The sequence below is a fragment of the Sander vitreus genome, chromosome 13 (genome assembly GCF_031162955.1).
Source record: "Sander vitreus isolate 19-12246 chromosome 13, sanVit1, whole genome shotgun sequence".
NCBI classification, from domain to species: Eukaryota; Metazoa; Chordata; class Actinopteri; order Perciformes; family Percidae; genus Sander; species Sander vitreus.
In genome coordinates this window covers 14,508,914-14,522,570 of record NC_135867.1, presented here as the reverse complement: position 1 = coordinate 14,522,570, position 13,657 = coordinate 14,508,914, and the positions used below count along the sequence as shown (strand labels likewise).

Genomic DNA, 13,657 nt, shown 5'->3' with positions numbered 1-13,657 from the left:
TTTGAAGAGAGGAGAAATGTTGCACCACAGATCCACAACCACAGATCCACAACCAATCACATGCACAAACAAAACAATGAAGAACTGGTGCCCTTGCAATGTAGTCTGCGGTGATAATCTGTCTTCTAACGCTAACATGGTGAAGTCGCAAATATAGTATTTTTGTGCAGTGTCATGTGAATAAAAGCTGCAGTGGATGTTCTAAGGAGATATATTGTAACTCTAGATAAAGCAGTGGTATGCTGTGGTTGCTCATGTGCAAGGAATCAACCTCATTTGCAGCGGGAGGAGAACCGTACAGAAGGAAAAAGAGATGAGCACAGAGGTCGAGACGAAACATCCTGGTCTTATTCAGTAGGGACTTCCTTCTCAGAAAAAGATCCTACTGTGTGAGAATATATAAAACATATTTTGCATTGTAACAAATCATGCCTACGATATAATGTATTTTTTAAAGTAGCAGGGTAATTGCTGTCATATAAAAAAAAATGCAAATTCACCCATATTACAAAACAAAACCTTCCAAAAAACTAAAAATTTTCCCTCAGTGGTATCTAGCCATGCAGAGATCTTAGTTTTTTTGATATCTCAGATATCTCAAAACCTAGACAAATAAAACCAAAACTACAGTATCTGCACTACTAGAGTTGTGAATATGTGTGTTTTTGTCATTTCAATTAACTGACCAATTAAGTGGAACCAAACAAGTAGTTAATTAATTGATAAGTCAATTGACTGAAATTAATGGCAACTATTGATTGAGAACTGATGAATGAAAGTAGTTTTTCAAGCAAAAATACAAAGTCTCCTGTTCCAGCTTCTCAAATCTGAAGATTTACTCCTTTTTATGTGATAGTAAACAGAATATATGTGGGTTTGCAAAAAAATAAGACAAAATGATGAATCAATCGAGACAATAATTGGCAGACCAATCAATAGTGAAAATCATCATTAGTTGCAGAGTATTTTGTAATCATTTTGTTTTCATTATTTTCAAATTTGCCTCATTATAATTTATGTTGTTTTTTCTGCTGCACTAATGTCATCTGAACATCCCATGGCCAAAGAGAAGCCTGGGAAACAAGCCATGTTGCTGCCCATTACAGTTAACTATAGTGATCCCCCGGTCTTAACCTATGACAGAAGATGCTTCTTGCCACTCTTTCCCTGTAGATGAGCCTGTAATAGGGCCCCGTAATTACCAGTGGCTGCCTCGGGGCTCTGCCCAGCTCAAACGCCCAGGGCTCTCATTACCCACAATGCTGCCTGGGCTCTTAAATATCAAAAACCTCTTTGTGCTGGAAGCCGTTCCGCCCTTAGCCTACGGCAACCCCTCTGTGCTCTGCTGTGCCTGCATGTGTGGGATCATTTGCGTGTGTGTACCAGCACACATCTGGATTAGTGTTTTAACACATTTTTATATACATAGGTGTGCCTGCTTAAATTAATGTAATGTTACATATAATGCTCACCATCTGTAAAATAGAAGTGTGTACATTTTGTTGGACATTTCTGGGGGGATGACACTGAGAAGGATGCTTTGCTTTGTTGTATCTGCTGCTGTGATTCACTGTAGTGCTGTCTTTTAACAGTATATTAATATTGTGTTTTTGTTTTCAAATCCCATATCCAGAATCAGTTTGCAGTAACACCAACTCTCCTTAGAGGGGAGATTAAATGAGAATTGCAGATAGGTGAAAAAAATGGGTGGTACATGTCTAATTTAGTCATTTTCACACAAAGAAAGTAGGTGCACATTTGCACACGTACAATAAGGTTGCAATGGAGTAAAAATGTATTAACAACTCAATTAGTTAAAAAATAGGAAAGGAAAAGAGAGCAGAAGCCAATTACAAATAAGCCCATTCCCTGTGATATGCTTTAAAGAGTGGGAACTGGGATTTGTGGCTCTGTGGTCATGACACTTAAACCTAAACCACAATGTGAAGGCTTTATGAAAGCATTTATTTAGGATGCTTTATTCTTTTAATATAACATCTAGACTTTGTATAATGCCATTCCATGTGCTTTTTTTGTTTAATAACTTATACTTACTTGCATTGCTTTGCAATCGTGTCAATAAATATATAATCATTAGTTATACTGGTTATGGTCAAGGACAAAACACATACAGAAACAATAAGGAAATGTGCTTCTAACAAGACTAAGACAACCATCCTGTGTATGTTTTGGTATTTGCAACATTCAGTCACAATTGTTGGTGCTGCTTCCACTCTTGTATGATTGTGCAGCATTTATTAATTTGGAGTGCATTTCCCTTAATGTTTGTTTTTTCTCTTGTATATGATTTGTTCTTAGGAGACCACAGGTATATATACCCCAATAATTGCTGATTTCAGAAAAATGCAGCCACCTCTTAAAGTGCCCATATTATGAAAAAAACACTTTTTCTGGGATTTGAGGTGTTCTTTTGTGTCTCTGGTGCTTCCATATGCATACCAACTTTGAAAAAAATCCATCCATGCTGTTTTGAGTGAGATACGGTTTCTGAATGTGTCCTGCCTTCAGTCTCTGGGTGAGCGGTTTAAAATTGGCACGCCGAAACGAGCTGGCTAACTGCAACCGTTAGCATGCTAACGCTAATGCTAACGCTAGCATGCTACCTCGTTCTCAATAGCAAAGCACTGCTACAACACACACAAGTTCACCATAATATACAAAAGAACTACTTACATGTGCACCCTCATTTACAAGTCTCCCAGCTAATCCTGCCTTGTAACTGACCGAAGTTGGAGAAACAGCCTTTCTTTTACTGTCTATGGAGCTAGCTAGCTGACATGATCTACATCTGAACTACTGCATGTGCGAGTGCAATCAAAGATAGTACAGAAGAAGAAAAAGAAAAGAGGTCTCACTCTGTAGCTAAAACAGAGACCATGTGAAAAGAGGATCTGCAGCAGTGAGAGAGAACTGTGCAGTACAACAAAAATATGGGTTTTTTTGAAAATTAAACCATGTAAACCTATTCTGGTACAACCTTAAAATACAATTATGAACCTGAAAATGAGCATAATATGGGCGCTTTAAGCTCTCCTTCACTCGCAGACATTTCGTACTCGAGACTCCCAGTCGCTGATTGCTTAATTAGCTGCTGCCATAGTAAATGGACTCTAACTCCATATAAAACGGAATGTAAAGAGGAAGTTGCATGGGCATAATTTAGGAAGTGAATGACGGCCATAATGCATATCAAATAAATACAACACAGAGGACTTTACAAATAGAAATTTCCTCAAACTGAAAGTGGTCTTTGCTCTATGTATGAGAACTGTTCTAACCCTCTGGAGTCAAACAGTTCAAATACTGACATTTAGCACAGTTTAGACTGACCAACTCAGCACTTCTTTATTTTGATCTACATTATGTGCAGTAGATTGTTTCTTTGCTGACAAAAAGCCCCGCGAAATCTTCCTTGCATCAGATAGCTAGAATATACAGTAATACTACTACAGACATATCCTGCAGTCATATTCACAAATTACACAGACCCAGTCACAGTCCCATTTAATCTTGAAACTGTGAAAGTGATGTGTGTTAATCTCAGCACCTCAAAAATGACTTTCCTATCTTTGATGAACCAGTACGTTAATAAGATGTAGCATCATTTGTAGCATACCGTTACAGACAAAGGGCCTACGCAGCTTTGTCAGAGATTGATATTCTGACCCACAACTGCACTGCTGCTCTGAATGGCAGATCACTTTATAGGCAAATCCTGAATCAGTGCACATAGTGTATCAGTCACCCTTATGCATCTGAAGCTGACAGAAAAAAAGGCTTCCACTTAGCCCAGTGATTTTAAATGAAAACAACAGAATAATTAAAAATATTCTTTACTGAGCTGTTCCTTCCAGAAACAATTTACAAAATGAATCTCGCTATGATCTACAATATGATGCAAGTGTGATTCTCTAAACCTTGACAACTGCTGTAGAGTTACAGATTCACCAAGAGATGGGTCCAAAGGTAACGGAGACCATACCATACCCACAACGTGACAGGTTTGATCTTCACCTGAGGCAATTTGTATCTATCAACATTGTGTTGAAATGTCATTTGGCAACCCATTTAGGACCTTTCTCAACAGTCTCTGTGCAGAAAAATTGAAATGCTAATATAAAAATAAAAATGTAAAAACGTACCATAATCCTTCACGGAGAAATGGAAGAGATCACTTGTAGCATTTTCTTCATTCCGTAACACATAGCAGATGTTCAGGTCATCGATATCAGCTGTAACAGAAGAGTAACTTTAGTTTTTTGGAGTGTCGGGTGATAAAACAGGTATAAAAATCAGGGCTGCAGGAAGCACAAGAAAAATAATTTTGTGCAAATATGGTAAATCCCAACAACAAAACCAACCAACAAAAACAAAACTAAAACACAAAATGATAAACAAACAACAACAAATGTTGTGATGTAATTACCAACATGCAAAGTAAGGTCAGTATACTCTTTCAAAATGAAGTCATGTCAATGTGAGATGATGCATTATCAAAAGTTTAACCTTGCCCCAACTTAAATCAAGGTGATGGGTAAATTATAAATTGTTTATCGAAGAGATTTGTCCTTGTCATGATTAAAAATATATATTTATAAAACAATTTGCATTTTAAGACAATAAAAACCTTCATGTGAAGTTCCACGCTGGCTACACAGAAATAGCCTCAAACACACTTTGAAGTTGTATTAATGCTTTATGGCTCGTTCAAACACTCTCTCTGTCAAATAATTGTTCAAAGATGGAAGCTGTCCTGCTTCAGCACCATATCAGCAACAGTAACAGCAGGTCTCTAGTATCACACTGATTGTATTGCTTATCAGCACTCAGCATGAACAACTTTCTACCAGAGAAGGCATTCTGAAAGTCATGCATCCGTAATCCAGGACGATAAGGCCGTAACCTCAAATCCGAGACAGCTCAAGCTAAACCAACAGAAAATGCTTAAATCCTGAACCTGCCACCTTTCTGTGTCAACAGCCCTGAAAACCAGGTGACAGTGGATCTTTTAATGACAGATGAGGGTAAGAATGTTAAAAGCAGGATTGCAGAGGGTTCGTACACTTCCACAGCTGTTGAATTACAGGGTGTCTGCCTGCCTTTTCCCCCCACCATTCTACAGAAACATCTATTACAGTGCAGAAAAACCATCAAGACTGTGAAAGGGCTTGGCCTCTGTGAACCACCTCCTTCAATAATAGATTTCAGAGGAAGGAGGTTCATAAAAGTATGAACCCCTGACTCCTGGCTGGGACGAATCTTAAATCTCTCAGGTGGATCCTGTCATTGCTGCCTCTCCTTCCCTTCTAACATTGAGGCATGGATTAAAAAGAACAAAACCATCTTACATTTGTACATTAGAAGAACATTTCTTTAATAGCATTGTTTCAAATTAATGTTAATCTTTTCACATTAGCGAGTATCGATCTGATCGCACAGGAGAAGCAGCAGGAAAAGGTTCTTTTCTGTGTTAAGAAGTGTCGTGACGCAGCCTTGAACCCGAGGACCTTGCAAATGTAAAGTCAACACTGTGAACCAGGGGCACATTGTTCATCAAATATTTAAAGAGAAAGCCTCATGGGATGTGCCCTGGAAATAGGACGAGTAAATAAAGAGCGAGGGATTGTCTCTTTCACCTGACTGATTCCTCTGACGAGCCCGTTTGCTCTCTCTCACTCACTCTCTCACGCCCCTTGCCTCATTCTTTATTTCTCTCATGCCACCTACACCACCCCCTCACCCCCTTTCCTCCTGGCTCTTTTGCACTCTTCCACTTTACTTGCTCTCTCTGCCCCTCTTCTGCTCCTTTGCCTCTCTTTCTCGCTACACTCTTGTCTCATCGGTGCCCTTTATTCCTCAAAGACTGCAGCCGCTCAGTGGTTGCCATAATTGTCCGTCTCCTGCAGACTGAAGAGTTTTTTTTTTTACACTGTTCTCAGCCCCCCGTGCTTGTACCAAGCTGTAGCACAAGCAGTGAATTTTCTTACTTGTTTGTTAATTGCCTCAGAATGACATGAAATACTGCATTGTTTGCATCGCTTTAAACCTCAATCAGGGGCATTGTTGTCTTGATTCTGTCTGCATTATCAATAAACAGACACATGCAGAAATGTTTAATAATTCATAGTGCAGGAGGCATATCTCACTCTGAATGTTGGTGCTTTATAGAAATGTATTTTGTTGAGAGGTTTCAGGTTTCTAAATGAATTTTTAAGATGCACAAATTGCTATAAATTATTACAAATTTGAACTGACCGGGTCAAACCATGATGTGCCGCAAACTCAAATGTCATCCTGTCACTGAAAGATCTGCTCTGACCTTTTCACATGATCCTCTACATCTGTCCTGCTTCATTTAACAAACCACTGTTGAGAACATCAGATGTGAACATTTCCCCGGAGATGCAGAAATAATAAATTATTCATCCCGAACCGTCTACAAGACATTTGCGTGAGACATCAGCCTCTAACTTTGGTCTGCTAATTATGATTTGATGAGGAAGGCACATCTAATTATTACTCCATAAATTAAAATCTTTAGTAGGCAGTGTGAAACATTAATCAAAACTTATAGATTTGCAGGGATTTTTAACTTTAACATGTTTTTCTCTGAAGTTTAGTATCACATGATGAGTATCATATCACACTTTAGGGGATTATAATTATTTGATTACAAAAAATGATTTTTAAAACCGGTTCCATTTGCCAAATAAGCATGGTTATGATACATACCATTTTTTTGTAACACTTTATAATAACTACACACTATGAAGTATTGGTTAAGTATCAGTAAATACTTAAATTATCATTTATAAAGTATTGTTCCTACATTATTACACATTAGTACGTTTTATTCTTGATTAATAAGCTCATCTATAATGTGTTTAATGATTGTATTTTCATACTTTATGAATGAGGGATTCACCATTTCTAAATTAAGTATTACATCAATTACAAACAAGTTATTTAGGAGTTGTCAATAATTCACAAGATCATTAAGAAAATGTGAGTAAATAATTACCAAACTATTTATTGTACATTTATGCATGTATTTATACATAATGATTTAGACATGCGTTAATGGTCGGTTAGTGTGTTAATGTATGTTTTATAAACACGTATTAATACTGCAAATGTAATATTATGTATATATGTAGCTCAGACGGGGAGGGGATGTGTTCATGCTGTGAGTTGTATGTTAGTTTTTAATTAATTAAAAATAAAAATGTTAATCATAAAACAATAATGTAGGAACAATGTTTTATAAATGATGAATTAAGTACTTAACTAATGCTTCATAGTGTGTAGTCATTATAAAGTGTTACCCAATTGGGAAAGATGTTTGAATGGGGAAAGGTATTTTTTCATGTCAAATTGACATTACTGTAATCTTGCTAAGTAATAAAAAGGTGTAATATTTCTTGTTATTTTAATAAGTGGAATAACCTTTAAGGTTATTTTGCTTACAGGAACTGGCAGTTACATTTTAAAATCCCATGACTCAACCACTGCACAGTACTTAACAAAATAGTTGTCATTTGATTATGCCACCCACATGCAATATTCATGCAAAAGTCATACATTATAATAGTGAAGGGTGTTTGTTTACCTTGACTAAATGTGTTGATGGACTTGTTTCCTTCTCCCAGGTTAATGATGTAGCCGTGTTTGGGCTGCGTGGTGACGTGGAACACCAGGGAGGCTGGGGTGCTGTCTCTGTCCTCTGCTCTCAGCACTTTGGAGCTGATAGGGAACCCCAGGTGACCTGTGGCCAAGATCTTCAAAGCAGGGGCACCTTTATTCACCACGATCTGGGGGATGCCGTTGTCGATCGCCACAATGGTGATCTTCATGGTTTGAGGGCGCCGAGTCTCAAACACAGTGTCGGGGAAGACGTAAAAGTCAGTGTGCGTGCCATCGGTGACTGTAAAAGAGAAGGAGTCCTCTAATGATTCAATTCCGTCGTGTTTGTAGCTGATGAGGTTTTCATTGAGGTCTTGTTTGGTGAAGCTGGTGACGGGCGCAGACTGGTTGTAGAGGAGTTTACCATGAACAGGCAGCTGGGTGACAGTGAATTTTAGCAGCTTTTCAGCCGTGTCCTGGTCCTCAGCGGTGAGCTCAAATGGTGTAATCAGCTTAATCTGCCCTTCTGTGACAACTAAACTATTTACAGTTACAACAGGTTTCTTATTATCAACATCCACAATAGAGACTCTGAATGTTCTGAATATAGGATTATAGCCGTCAGTGACTTCAAACTCAAAACTGTCCATTTTCACCTCATCGTCTGAGGTGTGGATGTAGTAAATCTTACTGCCCGCCAGCTGGAGCTGAGTAAAAGACACAATGGGCATCCCGGGAGTATCTGTACACTCCAGGTGGCCTCTGACGGGGGCCCTTGTGATGGTGAAGACTAAATTCTCATCAGGGCTGTTGAGGTCAGTGGTGCTGAGAAGATCTGTGGTCAAAGTCACTCTGCCACCTTCTCTCAAAGACACACCTTTACTGACCACATCAGGGAACACCATGTCAATACTGCCCACAGTGATGTAGAAGTAACGATCAATTAGTGGGTTCATTCCATCTGTGACATCAAATTTAATCAAGTCTCGGATGCCCTCCTGTCCGCTGTGTGTGTAAAGTATAAGCCCTGCGTCGATTTCAGCTTGTGTGAAATTCATGCCGAGCGTGATGTTCTCCAGAGAACCAGATGGGATTTTCCTCTGCAGGAGACCCTGACCAGGACCGAACCGTATGATATATGTGAGCGTACTGTCATCTGAATCTAAATCTGTTGCTTTGAGTACTTGGTTGTTAATTTCTTTGGCCTCCCCAATTTCCACCTCCAGGCCATCGTTGATGAGCATTCTGGGGGTTTCGTCATCCACAGCAATGATCACAACCATGGCTGTTTTCTGCACAGAGTACTTTCCATCAGTCAGAGTGACATCAAAGCTGTCCTCTGTTGTCTCTGAGTCATCATGCTCATAAATAATACTTGATGCCTCCCGAATCTGCTCTAAAGTGAAATTAGTCACCAAAATTGAGCCTGTTGATAGCTGGTTTAAAATGGCACCATGTTTGGGAGGTTTGGAAATGATGAACATCAGCTCCTCAGGTGGAATGTCGACATCGGCCCCGTTCAGAATCGGAGTGTCAATGACGATGTTCATCCCCTCCATCACGACTATCTCTCTCAAATAAATCTCCGGCATTTCATCATTTGCTGGGATGATGACAATTGGGAAGAAATGGTTCTCTGAGAAATTGATCCCATCAGAGCACCTAAATGTGAACCTGTCTTCCACTGGCTCTACCCCTTTGTGAATGCTCTGCACATAGTAGACATTCCCCTCCCCGATGTCTCTGATGGTAAAAGCACTGATAGCTGTTCCTGACCTGGATTTTTCTGAGCCTGGGGCGGGTGATATATTTTCCATATAGCCGGCAGTGGGCTGAACAATGATGGTACAAAGGATATCATCCGTTGGAGTGTCATTATCATCAGCGTTCAAGTGCTGAGGGCCAATGGCGTATTTCTCCCCTTCAATGACACTGAATTGAATCCCAACTCCGACTTCAGGGGCCTGGTTGTCAACAGGAAGGATAGTGACTCGAACGTGGACTCCGTTGACCTTATTGCCACCCACTGTCCAATCATCGGACATGTCTGTGAGAGTCAAATTGAAGCCATCCTGCTGAGAGGAGAGACCTATCTCACCACCGGTGTGTGCATACACAACTACGCCATTAATAATATCAGCCTGTGTAAACCGAGTGGCAGGCACTCCTTTAACCAATACTTCACCCATAACTGGAGGATCTTCCACAATAAAAGTCAGCTGGAGGTCATCTGTGTCATCATCATGGCCTTGAATGACATTAGTTGTGATTTCTGTGGCTCCGTTTTCCAGCACATCCATATGAGAGCCGATTGTTCCCAGAGGCAGGCTGACTGTTGGAGTTTCATCATCGACAGGCTTTACATTAACTTTGACCGTCACGGTTACAACATGAAACCCATCACTGACATCCAGCTGAAATTCATCACTCATCGTCTCCTCCCCACCATGTATATATGATATCTTCCCCTCTGAGATATCCTCAAGTCTGAAAACCCCTTTTTTCTCTAGATCAGTGAATGAAAACTGGACCTGGCCATGTTTAGGGGGCTGGCTTAGAGTAAAGGTAATCTGTTTGCTATCCGTATCGAGGTCGGTGGTGTCTAGCTCCGCAATACTGATGATGTGCATACCACGTTCAAACACAGTAAAGCCTGTATTTGTAATCTCAGGGGGTTTGTTGTTGACAGGCTGGAGGTAGATAGTGAAAGCTCCTTCTACGTTGTTCCCAGCCGTGTCTTCAACAGTGTAACGAAACTGCACGACGTGGGCTGTTATTCCAAGCTCAACATCTGGGGGGCCGTAGGAGATCTTATGGTGGTTAATTTGAGCTTGTGTGAACTCAGTGACCTCAGTGTCGGGGCTGTCTGTCAGAACCAAAGAACCAAACACAACTGGGTTATTTTCATCTGTATCTATCGGGGGCTGGATAATTGTGTATTTGAGGTCTCGATCCTCAGAGTCCAAATCAGTATAGCGCAGAACTTCTTTGCTAAAATGAGTGAGCTTGTACTCCTGAACAGTCATCTGCAGTGTGGTGCCAGGGAAAAGCTCAGGGGGAACGTCATCTATGGGTAAAACACGAATTATAAATACACTCTCTCCTGACTCATTAGGAGGTTCATTGTCATCCTGGACTGTAAACACAAACTGATCCATGATGGTATCTGTGTTGTGAGGGCCTGTATGCTTGTAACACAACTTCCCGTCAGTGATATCTTTCTGAAGCCACGCAGTCACTTCCTTCTCATACACTTCATCCTCAGCATTGAACTTCCAAGAGGAGGGGTCCTCTGGAGCATCTGACTGTCTTAAGAGCACTGTGCCAATAGTGGAAAAGGGAGGGACAATGGTGAATTTAATAGTTGAGTCCTCAGAGTCAATATCAGCAGCGCTGAGCATGAGAGGAGAAATAGGCATCATCTGGTTTTTGAATAGCACCAGGCCGGTGTTGGCATTTATAATCGGTGGCTCGTCATCGGTGGGAACGATTGTGATGGGAAAAAGGAATTCTACTTCGTTTTTTCCATCCGACATCTTGAAGACAATGTTGTCGCTGTATGTGTCGCTCCCATCGTGCTGGTACACAACAAACCCTGTTGTAAGGTCAGCAGGTGTGAAGAGTTTCCTGTGAGAGCCCAGCACCATGAGGTCCCCGTGGCGCAGCCCATCAACCACTGTGATGGTGACAGTGTCCAGGTTGTCTTCATCGCTGATCTCCAAGTTGTGGGCACTGAAGAGAGGCCTAGACTGCCCCTCGTACAGCAGCTGACCCGTGTTACGCGTTACGACAGGGGCCAAAGAGTTCATCGGCTTCACAACTATCATAAAAGCAAAGGGGTCTGAGACGGCCCCGTCTGTGTCTACCACTTCAAACTCAAGCTGGAAAATCCTCTCAGTGTCTGAATCAAGGGAGGGGGGCTTGTAAGCTATTTTCAGATCACGCAAGTCTCTCTGGTAGAAAGACGTGATGGGGAGGTTTCTGTCATCGGTGCTGACTATGTAGCCCTCCTCATAAGATAAAGGAGAGGTGATGTTGAAAATAAGCTCATCTGGTTCTGACTCTGCATCTTCAGCAGCGAGCATATCAGGGGTGAGGGCGGTCATGACAAACTGGCTGATCTCCATCATCATCATGGACACAAAGCTGGGTTTGGGGGGAGTGTTTTCTTCTCCCTCTTTGATGCGAATCATAAGATGGAAATACTCCTGTTTCACTAGGTTGCCTTCCTTATCATGCAGCTCCACAACCATGGGAACATAGTCCCTGTTGGGAGACTTGCGGCCAAACGTGTGCTCATAGCGGATGTCAGTTTGTGTGAATTCATCACAGTCCATCATTTGGGAAAGTTTCCCCCCATCATTGAGTCTGCCATATCTCGGCAGTGCGCTGCTGCCAGACAGGGATGTAACCTCACATTTATGAGAGTCTCTGTCATAAGTGAACTCTACAATCTTCTTATCAATGGGGTTACTGATCGCTTTGAGATTATTAACAGTGAGAGGCATGTTTTTGGTGAGTAACTCTAGCTGCGTAAAAACTACTTCAACCTCCATCATAAATGGGATAATAACGGTTTCGGTTTGCGCATCATACCTGAGCTGCAGCCTCACTCTGTCTTTAGCCGGACTTCTCGACCCGTAGTGGAAGTATGTCACATCATTGGGACCGAAATCACACGGAAACTTTTTGGGAGAGAGATGCCCCGGTATCTGTGAGAGCGGATCATTATCCAGGACTGTGATGCTGCACCGATCCCCCGGCTGCGTCTGAATCACCAAATCATTGATGGGGTCGATGAAGACAGATCTCCCGAAAGGCACGCGTATTCCGTTGTTGGCCACCAAGATTGCATCTTCTGACAGTTCAGATCTCAGTGCGTAAAATAATCCAGAGCTGTCGGGCAGCGCGAAAACAATACCTGTGACTGAAAAACACAGGAGAAGTCTATTGAACAACATCGTTGCGACGGATGTGATCCAAACCGACCGAAAACAGTCGCTTTGCCAAAATGATGTTGAAAAACAATCCGGTCTTTTTTACTCGAAAAGGTCAAAATCCCCAAAGTGTTGGGAGTCTGCTGGATGCCTACACGGTGACTCCTGTGCATCTACCCGTCCGGAGCCTCGACATACTCAGCGAGAATAGCGCGCAGGAGTTTTAACTTCAGACACTTGAGAGCCTGTGTAAAAGTGCTGCCGCCCATCTCTGCACATATTGGAGGATTTTGAGGGCTGTTACCTTAGCCCTGTCGCCAATAGGCAGAACAGCTGACATTCACAGGGTGGGCGGGGACTTGAAGATGAGCTGAATTACACAGATTCCAGATTGTTACATATAGCGCAATTACTGAGTTTCTCCTGCCAGGATCATTGCAAGATATAACAATGATGTTTAAAGATAATATTGCCTTGAAGGAAAATAGAATATTTAAGTATTACTCATGAATACTCATAACACAGATCATATAATCCTATCAACTGTGAACATTCAGATACACACATGTCAACATTATAACCCAGGGGGCTGCAAATAATGTCAATGTTTGCCATGCTATGTCAGAAAGAGAAAGTTCAATAGCTTTGTTATGTTGCTGCTTTGATGATAGAGGCACATTTAACTTACTAAAGCGTTAAAACATTAATGAATAATTTTAATAGGGCAAAACTGATCATTGTTAAAAAAATTGTATATTGCACATTAATACAGATAATGTGCACTAGAAAATAAAGCTCAGGGGCATCCTGTTGGGGTATCTAAGACACAATAACTGCTAAGTCCCTTGTTCAAGTGTGCTCATAGATCATTGTTGCAATTCATCTCTCTCTCTCTCTCTCTCTCTCTCTCTCCAAATCCTTCCTGTCTCTACTGTCACACTTTCAAATAACCCCCCATTTATATGTGTCCAGTGACTACAAATGATTTTGCATATCGTGGTAATCCATAAATAGAAGTAAAAGACTGGGTCGTTTAGTTCTTATTTAAGCATGCATTTATTCATTCATCCATGTAT

At 41.1% G+C, this 13,657-nt stretch overlaps 1 protein-coding gene across 1 annotated transcript in view; it reads right to left on the bottom strand.

Moving 5' to 3' along the window:
• frem2a (FRAS1 related extracellular matrix 2a) overlaps positions 1-12,605 on the bottom strand; it is a 57,235-nt gene extending 44,630 nt beyond the window's left edge. Inside the window, exons 1-2 of the mRNA XM_078266552.1 lie at positions 7,631-12,605; positions 4,164-4,253 (exon numbers count right to left, since the gene is read on the bottom strand). Coding sequence (XP_078122678.1) covers positions 4,164-4,253; positions 7,631-12,605 — 5,065 coding nt within the window. The remainder of the gene's footprint in view (positions 1-4,163; positions 4,254-7,630) is intronic.
• Between the last annotated feature and the right edge of the window lie 1,052 nt (positions 12,606-13,657).